General features: G+C 44.7%; 1 protein-coding gene across 1 annotated transcript in view; it reads left to right on the top strand.

Moving 5' to 3' along the window:
- The first annotated feature begins 592 nt into the window (after positions 1-592).
- The window catches only part of ENAM (enamelin), a 37,591-nt gene continuing 19,579 nt past the window's right edge, over positions 593-18,604 (top strand). Inside the window, exon 1 of the mRNA XM_015417316.1 lies at positions 593-672. Coding sequence (XP_015272802.1) covers positions 593-672 — 80 coding nt within the window. The remainder of the gene's footprint in view (positions 673-18,604) is intronic.

Below are 18,604 nucleotides of genomic sequence, written 5' to 3'. Positions count from 1 at the left end.
CTAAGATCCCAACCCCTCTCTTGTGCATTGTTGCAGGTGTCATACCCCTTTTCAACATAGGGATGCCAGCCTCCAGGTGGTACCTGGGGACTCCCTGGAATTACAGTTTATCTCCAGACTACAGAGATCAGTTCCCCTGGAGAAAATTGGAGCTTTGGAGGGTGGACTCTGCGGCACTGTACCCCACTGAGGTCCCTGTCCTCCCCCCAGGCTCCATCCCCAAATCTCTCAGAGTTTCCCAACCTGGAGCTGGCTACCCTAACCCACCTGCCACCACCAGTGGCCAGGGCACACCTGGCAATCCTACTCCACATCTAGTTTTACACCTGGGGAGACCACGTAATAAATACCCTTTGTGGGTCCAAATTTGGCTCCAGGTTGACTGCTCGTTTGTGGATGCTGCGATAGCACACTCCCAAAACTGTGATTCCTCTGCATGTAATTTGTCATTAATTAATTAATTAATTAAATTCTATTCTTGAACCGCCCTTCCCCAAAAAGACAGAGCTCAGGGTGATGTACAACATCATATCATATAATACATCATTAAAAAGACATTAAAACCAATAAAACACAGCAGTCTGCCTGAAAGATGGTGCTAAAAGTCCCAGTAGTGCCGCTGCCTTACGGGGAGGCCGGGCGTGGGAGTGCCAAGAAGACGGAGTGCCAAGAGTAAGGGCAGCAATGTGACATAAGAGTTATTTTGCTGGGTCAGAGTAAGTTCTGTCTAGTTTTTCATTCTAAAGATGAACACACATTTTTTATTTTTTAAAACTTGATTCAGGGTTTTTGTTTGTTTGTTTCAGTCCCCATCATAAATATATACCTGCCTGATTTGTATATCAGTAAAATTGTCTGAAAAATAGGTCTGTTTTTATTGCCCTCATGGTCACCCCATCCCACAAAGTGTAACACACATTGGGAAAATATACAGAAAAGGGAAAGCAAAATAGGATTTGGATTGGAGCGCTTTACATGCAATGCAAAGCTAAAGAGTCTGGGGCTTTTAAAAAAAAACAGGAGGGGGTAACATGGGGTTAGACATGATCAGGAGAAGGAGAAAGGAACATTTCCCCCTCCCATAATGCTAAAACTCAGAGGAACCCAATGAAATGGATGTGCAGTAGATTCAGTACAGAAGCACAACACATAATTTATGGGATTCACGGCCTCAAGAAATGGTGGTGGTAACGTGGTTTTAGTATGGAAGAAGAAGAGATTGGATTTATACCCCACCCTTCATTACCCAAAGGAGTCTCAGAGTGGCTTACAAACTTCTTTCCCTCCCTCTCCCCACAACAGACACCCTGTGAGGGAGGTGGGGCTGACAGAGTTCTGGCAGAAACTGCTCTTTTTCAAGAACAGCTGTGCCAGAAGAACTATGGCTTGCCCAAGGTCATCCAGCAGGTGCAAGTGGAGGAGTGGGGAATCAAGCCCAGTTCTCCCAGATTAGAGTCCGCGCACTTAACCATTACACCAAACTAGTGGTTTGGAACTAGACAAATTCATGAAAGACAGAACTTCCTCCATTTTGTGTGTGGCACCCTCCCCCAGCTAGGTGCTAGAACCAGCTTCTCTCAGTGTGTGGGCTTTTCTGCATGTTCCAACTCACTCCTGGTTTTCTTTGCAGTTGACTCATAAGCATTGGAATTGGTTTGGGCAGGGTTCATCTGCTTGTCTGACCTCCCTCTGCGTTTTCACAGTTGTGGAGTCAGTTGATTTTTATTTTATTCTGCACTTCCATTCAATAATGAGGATTTTCAAGGGAGGGTGCTGTTGTCATTGTTGGGTTCATTGGTGGCATCACACCGCCCCTCCCTTTAAAAAAGGCACTAAAATATTGATATATTGCTAGAGCATTGTAACAATAGTCTTAGGAAGTTCTCTGAATTCCCAGCTTTCATTAAAGAAAAGTCTCTATCCCCCTCTCTTGAGGAGCTATAAGGAAAAAAAAGAGTTGGTTTTATACCCCTGCCCTTCTCTACCTAAAGGAGTCTCAAAGTGGCTTACAATCTCCTTCTCTTCCTCTCCCCACAACAGACACCCTATGAGGTAGGTGGGGCTGAGAGAGCTCTGAGAGAACTGCTCTTGAGAGAACAGCTCTGAGAGACCTGTGAGTGACCCAAGGGCACCCAGCTGGCTTCATGTGGAGGACTGGGAAATCAAACCTAATTCTCCAGATCAGAGTCTGCCGTTCTTAATCACTACACCAAACTGGCTCTCCATGAGAGAAACATCTCCACGAGAGAAACAGCTAGAGATTTACTTTTTAAAATGAAAGCTGAGAATTCAGAAAACCTCTGAGGTCTATTGTTACAATGTTCTAGCAAAATATTGACAGTTTAGTTCTGTTTCAAAAACAGAAAACAAAACCACTCATCTTCAGGGTGGGTGGGGAGGAGGGAGGGAGTTGTTTGACCACAACACTCCAATCATTGAACAGTGGGCGGGAAGTGGGTGGGAGTGGGTGGGACAAAGAAAACCAACAGAGATCTTATGCAGGAGGAAAAAGACAACTCAAAACCAGCTTTCAGAAAAATATTTGGGAAAAAGCGGAGGAATTTCAGACAGACAATATAATCCGGAAGAGGAACAGTTCCCAAATGGTTTCTGGTCTGTCATTTCAGACAGAACCGTTTTAAAACCAGTTCCCTACCGGAATATATTTTTAATTTCAGACACAAACGCTTCTGTCCCATTTAGGAAATGGGGCTGAAGCATTTTACCTGTCAACCGCTTCCAAGTAGTCTTCCATTTCCTCTCCCAGTTCCGATGCGCTTTTTCCCGCCGTTTTTCGCCCGCGCGGGCAATCTCCGGCTTTTCTTTTTAAAAAATGTTTGCTTTATAACGGAACAGCAGCATATCAACACCATTGGAATGCCTGGAGTGTTTTATTATAGTGCTATAACCAGGGGTCATTTCGTAGAAAAAGAGCTAGGGGAACTCATTAGCATAACTCATTAGCATATGCCACACCCCCTGACATCAGGAGCCCGGTGGTGGACCTGCAAGGCCAGCGGGAGTGCGAGGAAGCCCCGCCAAGGCCCTCCCTGGCCCCAGGCAGGCAGGGGTGGGGAGAGGCGGGGAGGAAGCAAGTTACCCTCCCTCTTCTCCTGCCTCCTCCTGGCTGAATGAGGGCCGGAAGCAGAACGGCCGGAAGCAGGGGGCGGGGCTTCGTCATGTGCCCCGCCCCCCGCACCTCACCCGGGGGAACTGCGATCCCCCACGATCCCCCCGAATTGACCTCTGTTTATAACGCTATAAAGTGAACATTCTAAAAAAAAAAAAGCCGGAGACCGCCCATGCGGGCAAAAAATGGCGGGGAAAAACCGGGGAAAAGTGTTGCAGTTTGAAATGGCAAACCGCTTCAGATCCAGCTGTTTACCAGAAGGGGAAAGCCATGTGTGAAATGGCAGCCCTATACCGGTTTACTCCATGACGGATCAAAAATGGCTTCAAAACGGGTTAAAAAGGGTAATGTGAAATTCCTCCCGTTCTCAAAACAACCAGGAAAAATGCCCCCCCCCAAAAAAACGAAGTCAAAACTAAAGGCACAAAAATACATGCGAAAATCAGAGGATAAACTGAAGCAGGATGGAGCCAAAACCGATGAAAAAAACCTGTGAGGAAAAGCCCAAAGTTGCATCTGGGCCTGTAAAGAGGTTTCCAACCATGACAGAGATCCAGCAAGAGAAGCAGAAACAAACCTAATCCAGTCATACTAAATGGAGGGGTGTGTGTGTTGTCCCAGAGAGAAACATCACCCCAGCAAGGACTCTTGGTAATTCATCTGTTTGCCTTTAGCCACAAGCAGAACCTGTTGCATTCACATTTCCCACGCAAAGGTTTGCTTCAAATGGGCACACAAATGGCAGAATTTAAACTTGCATTGCCCACCAGAAGCCCCTGTTTTTCATGATCAGACCAAGCTCTTTAGTCACTGAACCAGTAATGGTGTAAGGGAAGTATTGTCCTTATGTTATTTTAATTCATCTTTGACCTTGAATCAAATGTGGGGTAATTTCACGTGAACATGGTTCTGGTTCCACCTTGTTGTCAACACACATCTTCATATGCATTGATTCTTTCTTGCTCAACACTTTTTGTTCTACAGAAAACTTTTATATGCTACCTACTCCCAGCCTGTCCTCATCTTAATCTTAAATACTTTGTGTCTCAGGTCCATTACTCATAATATATGGTGGCCAAAATATAGATGTGAGTTATTAAGCACTGCAAAAATCCACTCTGGCAAGCATCTGGTAAGGCAAAACAGCCTCCTATTCCCATTTAGTGCTGATGTGCCCTCCATATCACCTACTTCCTCTATCAATAGTTAATTTGGGATTCAGTTAGTTCTGCACTGTTTAGATAGACATATAGTGTCAGTGGTCTGCTAGCAAGGGTTAATTGAACAAGGTCGATTACCCCTGTCCAGAACACCCTAAGCTTACTGGCTGGAAGCCATAAAAACAAGTGTTTCTCAGCAAATGCATTTCTCTAGTTTATACTGGAGACAAGAGGCAAATCCCCCAATAGCCAGACCTTCACATATTACAGGCTACAATCACATTTCATCTCGGTGTGGTGCATTTTCCTTACATGTTCCTTCCTTTTACATGCTAATCAGGGGTCATTTCGTAGAAAAAGAGCTAGGGGAACTCATTAGCATAACTCATTAGCATATGCCACACCCCCTGACATCACCGGAAGTGTGTCATAAGGCCACACCCCCTGACATCACCGGAAGTGTGTCATAAGGCCACACACCCCGCCCCCAACGGTCCCAGCCGCCGCCAGCCTTGCAGCTCCACTGCCGAGCCCCATGAGGGGCCCGGCGGTGGACCTGCAAGGCCAGCGGGAGTGCAAGGAAGCCCCGCGAAGGCCCTCCCTGGCCCCAGGCAGGCAGGGGTGGGGAGAGGCAGGGAGGAAGCAACTTACCCTCCCTCTTCTCCTGCCTCCTCCTGGCTGAATGAGGGCCGGAAGCGGGGCAGCCGGAAGCAGGGGGCGGGGCTTCGTCATGTGCCCCGCCCCCCGTACCTCGCCCGGGGGAACTGCGTTCCCCCGCGTTCCCCCCCGAAATGACCTCTGATGCTAATTAAGGAATTACTTTATCATAGTTCTTTGATGGAATGCCAGTCATCTTCAGTGGTATGATCACAAAGTCCTCCAAGGAAGATTTCTCTCTCTCAACACCAACAAAACGCGTATAAAGCACTGTCTCATTTCCCTGGTTTGCAGTTGTGGCTGGTGTATCTTTAGGATGGAAAATGGCACAGAAATGCCAATGGATTTGAAGTTTAACTGGAATCATTATTATCTAAATCTGTCTAGTTTGTTTTAGTCAATAGTAATTCCAAGGGTTAAAGCTATTTTGGAGATTTCAGGATGCACACAAGAGTTGGTATAGAGTGTTTCATAACTATATTCAAATTTAGGGTTGTTTGTTATTAATAGTTGCAGGTTTGGGTGGAAAGAGCACAGAATGCTAAAGATGTATTTTACTGCATGTATTGGTCACTTGTAATTTGATGTTGTCATTTTTGTGTTCTATTCTGTCCATGATTATACTTGTGAATATGATATAAATAAAGAAAATTTAAAAAAAAAGAAAAGAAAAAGAAAATCTGACTGGCACAAAATGTGACTAGCTTATAATTTTGAGTGAAACAAAAAACAAAAAGACCTGCATACAGGGCCAGCCAGACTACCAAGAAAATGTAGGTGACTGTCTATGATGCCAGATTTTGAGGGGCACGAAAAGGGTGAGAGGAACCCTCTCTACTGGCTTGAAGGGAAGTGCAGCATTAACTGGCTTCTAGAATCTCCAAATCTGTTCACCTTGGGCTGCAGTCACAAGCGCCATTTCAAGTGGAGGGGAAGTGTCCCTATTTCCTCTGGAGGAATTTGATTCACAGTTGCGAGATCACACGTCCCTTTGTGCTTTGGGCTCAGCCCGTCACTGTGTGATCAGACACTACCATGTGCGAGTGGTTTTTTTTTGCCATTTGTTTCCCATGCGCATAAATGAGGAATCGCACTTCCACACTGAGGGTTCCCTATGGAGTATGTGATTATGCATCACGAGTGGCATTTTTGGTTCCCCATGCATTCATTGCACATGGCCAGATGTCTGAACATGGGGGAGTGTGCACAGAACGGATTTGGCATTCTGAATAGGCAGATCTGTTCCCGCCACTAGGGAGGGTTAAAAATTTTTTTTGCCTATATGTGGGCAGGCATATACACGCCCATGCACCCTTATGCGTGTGCATGCATTTTGAAAATTTTCTGGGCAGCACACTCTGTAGCTGAGGCGCTGCAGTAATGTGGATGCTTGACCACAGGATGTCCACATGGGTAACATGCAGCAGGGTGTACTGTCTGGATAATATGTCCCACAACACTTTAAACTGGTATAATTAGAGGCAGCGCCATATCTCATCAAGCTGCCAGTCTGACCACAGCTTCTGTTTCTGTGGCAGAGCAGCATGGGGTGCCGACGACTGTGGGACCTTTCCCAGATGTTGCTGTCCGATTGTGCCCTTTAGATCCATCAGGCATTCACAGCTATGTCGGATCTAAAGGTGCATGTGACCTCAACCTTGGACTCCTATACTTGCCATGATGAAAAATGGAGGGCTTTTGAAGAGCTTATCTATTTTTATTTTTACTTTGTTCACTTTGAATGTCCAGTAAGTAAAATGCTCAATCCAGACTTCTCACTTTTCTTTCTGTAGGGGGTGGGACAAAGTTATAGTTCACCTAGGGCACCAAAACACCATGTGCTGGATCTGCCTGTATACAAATCATATTTATTTATATATGTTAAATATTTATATGCCCACCTTTCTCCTGAGCATCTCAGGACCCACCTTATGTCCCTAACTTAACAGTATTATGGTATATAATGGTTGCCTCACTCTACTGGAGACATACACACGAAAACACTTCACTCATGTCCATGCCTCAGAAAAAATTCACAGACACCCAGAGGATAAATTAATCCTTGTGGGGTAATTTATGGACTGAGCTCTATTCGTCTTCCACCGATCTCCACTGTGGTATCAGAGAGCTACACAAAATGGGACATGAGATAAACAGGCTCCGCAAATGCTTTCTTTTCTATATGAGATTTTCTCAGGGATTAATACTCTATTTGGAATACAGAAGTCATTCCATGTCAAGCAGGGGACAGAATGGCAAAAAAGTGAATACACTCTCTTCACATCTTAAAAGCTGTATCTGCAGAAACATAGCCAGTCTTGAAGAAAAATAAGGGAACAGAGATAAGTTTCACACTCTGTCCAGCTACTTTGGAGACATCCCAGTCAGGATATAGTTCACTGGAATCATCTAAACTCTACAGTGTTCACTTTCCAATGAATTCTCATTGGGTTGGGATCAATTTACTCCTGTCCATGTGTTTGGATTAAAGTAGCTCTTTTTTAATAGCCAGTTTGGGCAAGTAAGAGCAGAAAGACTGTGCATTCTTGTCATCTGTGGAGTTTTTTTCAAAATAATCAATGTTTAACCTTATTTGGGTGTACCATAGCACACTAAAAAGACTCTGATCCTAATTTTGGCTTATGTTTCTCAATATTTTCTATGGTGGGTATTTGGGAATGTTGACACTGTAAGGATTGTTGAAATTTGTTGAAACTGGGGGGATTTGTGAATGTTAAACACAGGTAGGGGGCACCACAACACAATGAGGGGAGAAATCCCAAAATGGCTGCCATGAAGGTTGGATCCACTGGAAGGTTCAACAAAATGTTTGCCAGTCACAAGCCAAACATTCCCTTGTGATGAAGGCAGCTATTTCCAAGTGGGTACTCCCTGCAGACAAAGAGATGCCTCCTGGGCTCTTTTGAAACACTTCTTATTCTTGTGAAGTGGCTTTAAGGAAGAGATGCATTGGGCAACAAACAGGTGAGTGCTGACATATACATTGGCAAGTGAAATGATGTCCACAGTCACTGTGTTAGGGATCACAGGTATAGTGAAATGCAACTCCAACTCTGACCAAAAAAAAATGACTTCAGTTGTTGCTACTGAACACGCTCCACTGAACTTGGGTATGCTTAGTAGTGTTTAGCAATGAAATGTAGCAAGTGATCATCTCTGTTGTAGCTGCCGTTTGAATAATTTATTCAGCTTTTCAGTTAACAATCTACATCTTGGGCAGGGCCAGTTCCGGGTTTTCAGGGGGTAGGCAGGCAGGCATTTCCCAGTACACCCCGTCTTCTTGCGCCCACCACCAAGCAATCATACCCTCCTTCCCTCCAACCCACCAGCATGTCTCCCACCTCCATGCGTCCTTTCCTTGTTGGCTCTTGGGCTTTGGAGAAAAGATGGGAAAGAAGGAGGTGGATGTCAAGAAATTCATTGGTGAGTACCATAGTGTCCCATGGGCACCACATCAAGATCACTGCTATAGTCAATATCCTCCTCATCTTCACTTAGCAAGGAAATATCAGCAGTGGTGGGCCAGTTGTCTGTCAATGAAGCCTGCCTTCATGGCCCTTTAACTTACCAGGAAAGGTTCTGCAGGGCTCCTGGCAGCCAGGAGCAAACCGAGCCACGTGGCTCCTGTGGCACTGCCAGCAACACAAGAGTTGCTCTGCTCAGTTTGCTCCAGGGCTGTTTCAGTGTACCAAACCACTCCTGCCTGCCACTGCTGATCTTCACACCAAGTATTCCTTGCTAAGCTCTCAAGCAACTCAAGGCCTTCTCACAAACTGCAGACTCAAAGGTACTGGATTTGTCAATGCGATCTTAGTGTACCAGTTCCCATGACTTGTTCTGGCTTCCCAAAACACTACGATCAGAATTGAATGCAAATTGCACGGGGAGGTTCCCCCCAAAATTCACCCTCTTTATCAAATACTAGACAGCACACAGTAGTGATTATTTAGCCAGCCCTCTGAAATCCATGCAGACAAGTCCACGACACAGGTTTACTCTTTGAAAATGCCTTATGGTTTGTAGAAAACACACTTTGCAAAGGATGGAAACAAAGAAAACTGAAAGGCAGAGCTCAGACAGCGGTCAGGCAGCACCAGATCTGTGGAGCCTGAAAGGAATAATCATGACACATGATGTTTACGTGTCTCCTGCTGATGCTTTCAGTCTCCCTCTTTCATCTTTCATTACTGTTCAGCACCTTTCTGCTTTCCTTTGCTTTCGGGCAGATAATTTCACACCAAGGCACAACAAGAAAGAGGGGGCTCAGGCTGTGGAAATGCATTGTATGCAAAGATTTTTGCAACATGTTCAGGGCAGGAGTGGATGAGCTTGTTTATGTAAGGATGTTTTTCACATAAGCAAGCATTGCAAAATTATATACTTGAAGAACAATATCTGTCTAAGGCACGTGTTGCAATCATCCCATTAAACTCATGTCTCTTGTTCTGCAAAATCAGTGCAAGAACACTCCATGCTTGGGGTACAACTGACTGGGCCAAATGTTGGACTAGCAGACATTCAAATACATTTAACCCAAACAGAGTGGTTCCTCATAATTCTCTGTTGCAAATATTGATGGTGCATGTTCTCTGAATATTTGCTGGATGTTTGATGCTTGGAATAGAAGCCTAAACATAGTTCCTCATTTGAGATCTGACCATTGATAATTGACAGTATTTAATATTTCCCATGCAATGGTTCTAGTAAGATGGAGGTAGTGACTTTTGATAAGCAGCGGTGTATCATAGTGGGTGTCAGCATTTTCCCTTCTAAGAAAAGGGTTTTCCATCTCAACTGGTCTATCTAGAACCACTGCCTAATGCAGAAGATTTTGGGATCTGTTACAGAGAGTGCTGTTGCCCATTGTGAGCTGTTGCCCATTGTGAACTGAAACTGTGCCACAGAATACACCCGGCATTCACCTGTGCCTGTATATTGCACAAAGACATTAGGGTGCACTCACACGTGCTAAATAATGCAGTTTCAGTCCAGTTCAGTGACTGCAAGTCCATTTTGCCATTTCACACAGTAAACTCCAGTTGGAAAGTGGATTGAAAGTGTGTTATTTAGTGTATGTGAAAGTGCCCGATCAGTATTGGTGAGCAATGTCTCCTTTGGAGAAGCCTCTCTGTCATTCTCATGCTGAAAACCATCACCAGCTTCTAAAGACCTCAAATTCCAGGGGGTAGGCATGTTAGTCTGATGAAATAAGTGCTGACTCATGAAAGCTCATATAGAAATGAATGTTATTAGTGTTTAGCATACTAATGGATCCCTGTATAATTAAAGACATCAGAGTTCCTCAGCAGATGGGTTGAACACCACTGCTATATCTCTTGATAGTGTTTGATGGTTGGCATTCAATAATACTAAATATTTGACAGTGAGGAATGCATAATATTTTGTATCTGCCAATATTCGATAAGCAATGTACTGCAGCAATGGGCTGAATGGAACTTCATCACTGAAGCCTGCCAAAAGCAAATCAAGAGACTCCAGCATTCAGGATAATTTCATATCCAAAATGCAAATACAAATTTGAAGTCTGTCATTCAAATCATGCAGTACATGCTTAAGGTACAATTGATTGTGCCAGGCCATGATATTTCTTTTTTACCTAGGCTTCTTAACTAAGGGTTTGTTTTTTTTAAAAAATAGCTGTTTGTGGTGAGTTTTTAGGATCACCAGCCTCCATTCACCAGTTCTTAAGATCATAAGAACACAAGAGAAGCCAATGTTGGATCAGGCCAATGGCCCATCCAGTCCAACAGTGGCCAGAAATACCAGGTGCCATCAGGAGGTCCAGCAGTGGGGCCAGGACACGAGAAGCCCTTCCACTGTTGCCCCCCAAGCACCGAGAATATGGGGCATAACTTGCCCCAGACTGAGAGTTCCTATCTTCTGGAATCACAACTGATCTCCAGAAAACAGAGATCAGTTCTCCTGGGAGAAATGGCAGCTTTGGAGGGCGGACTTTCTGGTATCACATCCCTCCTGAGCTCCCTCCCCTCCCAAACTCTGCCTCCCCCAAATGCTGTCCAAGCACTGCCCTCAGATCTCCAGGAATCTCCCAATCTACAGTTGACAGCCCGATGTGCTTCTGCTCTGAGGCCAATTTTATGGATATTTAAGAGTGCTCAGTGGTGGTTTTTATGTTGTCTTTATGCCCCTAGCTTGTTCTTAATTGCTTGTTGCGTTTGTTTAGCTTGATACTTTACGATGATACTGATTTTACATGTAAGTCACCATGAACAGGACTTCAGCTCCATAGCTACACGATTTCCGGTGCAGGGGCACTGGGGGGGAGGCATGACATCACGGAAATAATAATAAATCCTCTCAACAATATTAAAATTAAAGTCCTCTCAACAATATTAAAATTAAAGTCCTCTCAACAATATTAAAATTAAAGTCCTCTCAACAATATTAAAATTAAGCATGAATAGAGCTGTGCAAAAAACCTGGGGAAGAAAGAGCTTAAAAGGAAGAAGTGTGGAAAGGCCTGCCTTAGAATCTGTGTCCTGGCTATGATGCTGTGTACCTAGGATGTCAGCTTCAGGTTGGGAAATTCCTGGAGCTTTGTGGATAGAGCTTTGGGAGGGACCTCAGCAGGGTAGAATGCCAGAGAGTCCACCTTACAAAGCTGCTATTTTCTCCAGGGGAACTGATCTCTGTAGTCCAGAGATCAGTTGTAATTCCAGGAGATCTCAAGGTCCCACCTGGAGGTTGGCAGCCCTGATTTCCCAGCAACACCATGGCAATCTAGCCGGAGGGAGCCTTTATGGATTCTGCTGGGGCAATTTGACGTGCGTCTTTGTGTGTCTGCAGGACTGGCCTTTTTTTTCTTTTTCCATGCCATATCACAAACTGCTTTTGGAACTTCGTTTGGTTTCCGAAAAAGCCTGCTATGCTTTGCAGCATGAGTGGACAAAGCTTAGGAGAGAAAAAAACAAGTCCAAATTCCCCTGAGTTAGCAGAACTAGTTTCACGGTTCTTTGGATTCCAACCCTCAGATTTATCATTAGGAGAAGCTTCAGCAGGTGATTGGTTCTTCTGAATTTACTGTCTGAGTTGCACACAGATGAGAAACTGGGCTTCTCTGAGGCTGGAAGGCATTATTAACCCCAGGTCGTCTGACCTTCCTCACTGTAGAGGGGAAAGAATGGCAGACTGCAGGATTCTCTTGGATCAGGGATTTATTTTCCCCCCTTCTTTTTTACCTGAAGACTTTAAATGTGCAAACTGTAAACACTAATCTCAGCTAAACCACACTGCGGTGTCTTTGGAAGTTCACCCAGAGCTATCTATTTAGATTCAAGTGGGGTAACTGTGCTGGTCTGAAGCAGCAGAACAAAGTCTGAGTCTAGCGGCACCTTTAAGACCAACACAGTTTTATTCTGGGTATGAGCTTTCATGTGCAAAGCACACTAATACATTGAAATGGAAGTTGCCAGTCCACACAGGTAGGTAGAGGGTGAGCAGCAAATTAATAAAGTTGTTTAACAGATGCAAGATTCTCCTCACAGATTTAAGGAAACTGGTAGCTGGGATAATGTTGATCATAGAGATCTTTCCACCCAGGTAATAGCCCCAGGCTTCCTCGTGTTATTGATCATCCTAAAAAGGCTTGAACAACTTATTCTTCCATGGATGCAGTAGAGGCAACTGACCTAGAGCTCAATGGAAGCCTGTTCTTCTCTCCTCAGAATGAGTCCACAGATGCCATAGCTCACCACCGAGCTGGTGTCGGCATCCCCTGAGGTGGGGCAGTTGCCGGGACCCACTGCCACTTACCCCCTGCCTGCACAGCCTTTCTCCCACCTGCATACCCTGCCTTCCCCTGACTGCTTGTGAGTGCACAGGTGCTACCCACTGTCTTGGCTGCACATGCTGCCCAGCACAGCACAGCACAGCCAGAGGAGAGTGTGCAGATGGCCAAGGAAGCAGCACTCCTGACAGCTGTCAGGGGCACACTCCCAGCTGCGCACACACTGCTCAGCACCATCAGTAGGGTTGCCAGACTCCAGGTGGGTATACACTGCAAAAACCTCATTTATAAGTTAAAGTGTTCTATATGTTCCATCTTATAAAGTGCATTGTGTATTATTCATAATATTCTAAAACAGGTATATATTCATTACATGCAGTATCAACAATAATAATCAATTTGTACAATCTAATAGCTACCAGTCAATTTACATCCTTTTTACACGGTCAACCCCAGCGGGAGTTTCTAGAATTGTACACCCACTTCTCCTTGCTTGAAAGTCTTCTAAAGGGGGAAGTTTCCTTTTGTGGTTACATTGAAGTTTAAATTGACATTTATTGCTGGTCCTACAAAAGGCCCATTAAGCAGCTGACAATCATAGACATAGGCTCCTGTCTTTCTCAAGGCTGATTTAGAATATTAGTCCCCATCTGGCTTCAGCAACTTGTAAAAAAAAGGTAAAGGTTCCCTTGCTCGAAAGCCAGTCAAATCCGACTCTAGGGTTGTGGTGCTCATCTCCATTTCAAAGCCGAAGAGCCAGCGCTGTCCGAAGATGTTTCTGTGGTCATGTGGCCGGCATGACTAAACACCAAGGCGCACGGAATGCTGTTACCTTCCCACCGAAGTGGTACCTATTTATCTACTTGCAATTTCTTGCTTTCGAACTGCTAGGTTGGCAGGAGCTGGAACCAGAGACGGGAGCTCACTCTGTCATGCAGCGTACTCGGGTCTCGAAATGCTGAACTACCGACCTTCCACAGCCTGCAGTTCAGCATCTTAACCACTTGAGCCACCGCAGCAACTTGTACTGGGTGACAAAAAGGGCTGGACTAAGAAAGACACACTCACACCCCAATTTCTGTGAAACCTTGCACACTGCAAGGTGTGGATGCACAGGATGGGAAAGTGCTGGCTCAAGGATTTTTGCTGTCTTAGGTGAGTTAAACGTTTGCATCCCGTCATTGTGTCTCAGCCATTGAAGAGTATAACAGGAGTGAATAGACAGCTTTCTGAACAGACTGCTTTCCAAACTTCCTTTTAGTGGCTGCCACTTTTTTACTTCTCTCTCTTTTCAAGGGTGTTTATGACCCATACAGCTGATGGGAGATCAGAAAGGTCTCAGTTGTGCTACCTGAAATTTGTGCTACCTGAAAGGTCTTCATTGTGCTACACCCCAAATAGCTGCCTAGTTTGCCTTTATTGCTCAGCCAACACTTTGTCTTGCATGAATGCATTGTGTTCATAGGATGAGGCCCAACTGACCCTTGCTAACTGGATCTAGCATTATTGCTGGACAAGCAAACCAATCCATCCACACACAAAAAATTGCATTCTTCCATCTTCATGTATCCCAGAAGATGCCCCCCACAAACACCTTGACTGGGCTGATCTGGCCACAGAGATCCATGTTCAGGTTACCTCAAGGTTAGACTACTGTAATGCAGGTTCCTCGAAGAGGTAGAGGAACTAGTGATCAAATTGCCAACATTCGCTGGATTATGGAGAAAGCAAGAGAGTACCAGAAAAACATCTACTTCTGCTTGATTGACTATGCTAAAGCCTTTGACTGTGTGGATCACAACAAACTATGGCAGGTCCTTAAAGAGATGGGAGTACCAGACCACCTCACATGTCTCTTGAGAAACCTGTATAAGGGTCAAGAAGCAACAGTTAGAACCGGATATGGAACAACTGATTGGTTTAGCATAGGAAAAGGAGTACGACAAGGATGTATATTGTCACCTTGCTTATTTAATATATATATGCAGAGTACATCATGCGAAATGCTGGCCTGGATGAATCACAAGCGGGAATTAAGATTGCTGGGGAAAAGACCAACAACCTCAGATATGCAGATGATACCACTCTAATGGCAGAAAGTGAAGAGGACCTAAAGAGCCTCCTGCTCAGGATAAAAGAGGAGAGCGCAAAAGTGGGCTTGAAGCTCAACATCAAAAAAACTAAGATCATGGCATCCGGCCCCATCACTCCTTGGCAAATAGAAGGGGAAGTCGTGGAAGTAGTGACAGACTTCACGTTCCTGGGATCCCAGATCACCGCAGACTGTGACAGCAGTCATGAAATTAAAAGATGCCTGCTCCTTGGGAGGAAAGCGATGCCGAACCTAAACAGCATGATAAAAAGTAGAGACATCACCCTGCCAACAAAAGTCCACATGGTCAAAGCAATGGTATTCCCGGTAGTCATGTATGGCTGCGAGAGTTGGACTATAAGGAAGGCCGAGCGTCGAAGAATAGATTCTTTTGAACTATGGTGCTGGAGAAGACTCTTGAGAGTCTCTTGGACTGCAAGAAGATCAAATCAGTCAATCCTAAAAGAAACCAACCCTGACTGTTCCCTGGAAGGCCAGATAATGAAACTGAAGCTCAAATACTTTGGCCACCAAATGAGAAGGGAGCACTCACTAAAGAAGACCCTGATGCTGGGAAAGATTGAAGGTCAAAGAAGACGGGGACGACAAAGGATGAGATGGTTAGACAGTGTCATAGATGCAACAAACATGAAATTGAGCCAACTTCAGAGGACGGCAGAAGACAGGAAGGCCTGGCGGGATCTGGTCCATGGGGTCGCAAAGAGTCGGACTCGACTGTGTGACTGAACAACAACAAAAATGCACTCTACATGGATCTGCCCTTAGAATCAACTTGGATACACCAGATGGTACACAATGCTGTAGCCCACTTACTATCAGGAGCTAGAGAAACCATTATGCAGTCCTTCCACTGGTTTTTGTTTAGTTACCAGGTTCAGATCAAGGTTGTGGTTATCACCTACAAAACCTTTAATGGCCTTGGACCCTTATCCCGCCTCTCCTGCTACGGACTGCCTCCCCTGCTCTGCTGTGCTGCAAGAGTTTCACTCATCTGTGCAAAATATTCTGTAGGTGCCAATTCATGTGCATTTTCTGTGGTGGCTCCCAACTTGTGGAACAGCCCGCTGAGGGGGTCAGAAAGGTTTCTGCATTTCTATCAATCTGCAGAATCCATACTCTAGTAAAATGGAACAGTCCAGGAGGGCACTTGTATAATGGGATAGGATTGTAGTTTAGTGCAATGGTTATTGTAGTTATCATCATGCTTTTATTCCAATGCCTTACATAACTTTTTAATTCCCCTTCCTGTATTGTTTATAGTACACCTTGCCTTAGACATTCCTCAGTCTGTCACTTGCATTGTTTTCTGTAATCCTAATACTATTGCATTTTCATGGGGTTGTCTTACCCTGTCTATTGTTCCATGGTTCTATATTCGGTAATTCACCTTGAGTCTCAGCAAGAAAGTTGGACTCTAAATAAAGTAAATAAATATGGGTGAGCAACAATACAAAATAAACCAATAAAAGCAGCCCAAGAAATGGAAATCTCTACTTTAATCAAATTCTGGAATTCAATTTTTAGAATTCTGGAATTCTGTAGACTATTAGGGTCTGGAAGCTTCCCTGTTTCCCTCTGCAGCCCTGCCTAGCAGGTAGTACAAGCAGGGGTCATTTGGGGGGGGACGCGGGGGGACGCCATCCCCCTGGGTGAGGTGTGGGAGGGCGGGGCCTGGAGCTCCCTGCTGGTGCCCGCTGGAGGTCGCCACCGGCTGTGGGGAGGACACACTTCCGGTGATGTCAGGGGGTGTGGCATATGCTAATGAGTTATGCTAATGAGTCCCCCTAGCTCTTTTTCTACGAAATGACCCCTGAGTACAAGCAAAAGTATTACATTTGCAGGGATTGCCTCCATGAAGGGGAAACACTGTCTCTTCTGCCTCTGTTCCCCAGTGTCTTTCCAAAGGTCTGCCTGCATGCCAGTGGATACAAGGAAAGGTTTGCAAAATGCCCTGGTTAAGCAGCCAAGACACAACAGATAGCAAGATAACTCATGCAACCAGGCACCATGTACAAGCAAATTGTACAAGCAAAAGTATTACATTTGCAGGGATTGCCTCCATGAAGGGGAAACACTGTCTCTTCTGCCTCTGTTCCCCAGTGTCTTTCCAAAGGTCTGCCTGCATGCCAGTGGATACAAGGAAAGGTTTGCAAAATGCCCTGGTTAAGCAGCCAAGACACAACAGATAGCAAGATAACTCATGCAACCAGGCACCATGCTCGTATTGATTCAGAAAGTCACCTCTGGCAGAAAGTGGAAATGCACTGTACAGAAATGCCAAACTATTCAATACACAATTCAGCAAAAATGATGGGCCTGTCAAGAACAAGAAAGGAGCGAGCAACTCAGTAAATCTTTCCTTTCCCCCACTTCCCTTGTCCCCGTTTCCACCATGTGCTGCATGAACTGAAAAACATGTATTAGCTGAAAATGAAAAAAAAAGTATTAGCAAGGACGAGAGAAAGTACCAAGGAAAAACAACCCTCTTTGTCATGACAATTAACGTATTAGGTATTTGGACATGATGGGCACGAACTGTCTGACGAACTAAAGTTTGTCACAAATTTTGGCTGGTTTGTGGTTCGCAAAGCAATGTTCGTGAACTGAAGAACTGCCATGAACTTTCACTAATTGTAATACAGTTCATGATGGTTTGTACTGCTTTCTGCTCTTCACGAAAAACAGCTGAGCGGCAGGGATCTCTCTACTGCTCAGCTGTTTGGTTTAAATGGTTACTTCTTTCTGCTCCCTGCAGCTTTTTGTGGGGAACAGAAAGCAGGGGGTTAAATGGTTTCCAGCCATTTCACCCCTGCTTTTTGCTTGCTGCTGTGAGCCTTTTAAACCACCACCACAACTCAGCTTTTTGGTTTAAATGGCCCCCTGCTTTCTGTTCCCCATGAAAAGCGGTAAGGGAGAAGAAAGCATGGGTTTAAACTTTAAATGGCTCACAAACCAGTACCAACTGGGTTGGTTCAGGAACCAATCTTCTGGTTTGTATGGGTTTGTAGTTTAGTTTGTGATTCAGCCACAAACCATGAACCGAATCACAAAAACACAGACTGTGCCCATCCCTAATGATAAATGGACAAATAGTTTCAAAAACCAATGTTGACCTAAGTTAGATATCTGGAACTAGAGGTCCTGAGGGCCAAATCCAGCTCCTGGAGAAACAACCATTGGCCCTCCAGATTCTAACCCAGAGACAAGAAAATTCTGGTTAAGCCTTAGTGCAGATTAAGTCCTAGGAAGCACCAGATTGGCAGATTGCATGGGAGGCACCAGACTGCATTTTATTGCGGGTCTTTCCCAACTCTGCCCACTCAAACAACTTGAACGTCATTTTAGTAGCAAATCCAGTTAGCTGCTGGGTAAAATTTGGACCCAACTCAAAGAGGTGAAGGTCCATTATGAAAGAGATGAATAAGTGCGGTATTTGCAAAGAGATACACTTTCCACGTTATATTAAGCACTTGATCATTGGGAGCAGCAGCAATGGTTCTCATTTCTGGATGCACCTGGTATTTTGGACATTCTACACACACACACACTTTTGTGCATCAATACACTGATTTTGCTACTATTATCCCACTTTTAAAGTGTCCTTTTTCAAGCCAATCAGCAAATCTTGTTCTGATACCTATTGCTATTATTTAAAGCAAGTGCTGTAGTTTCTGGATGATACTGTTCTAAGCCCTTTTCTCCCGGACTTGTTATTAAATATAATAAGAGACTTTGAGATCTGGCAACTTCTGTAA

This window comes from Gekko japonicus, unplaced genomic scaffold, assembly GCF_001447785.1.
Source record: "Gekko japonicus isolate JY-2015 unplaced genomic scaffold, Gekko_japonicus_V1.1 scaffold1991, whole genome shotgun sequence".
Lineage (NCBI taxonomy): Eukaryota > Metazoa > Chordata > Lepidosauria > Squamata > Gekkonidae > Gekko > Gekko japonicus.
This window is presented reverse-complemented; position numbering and strand designations above follow the sequence as displayed.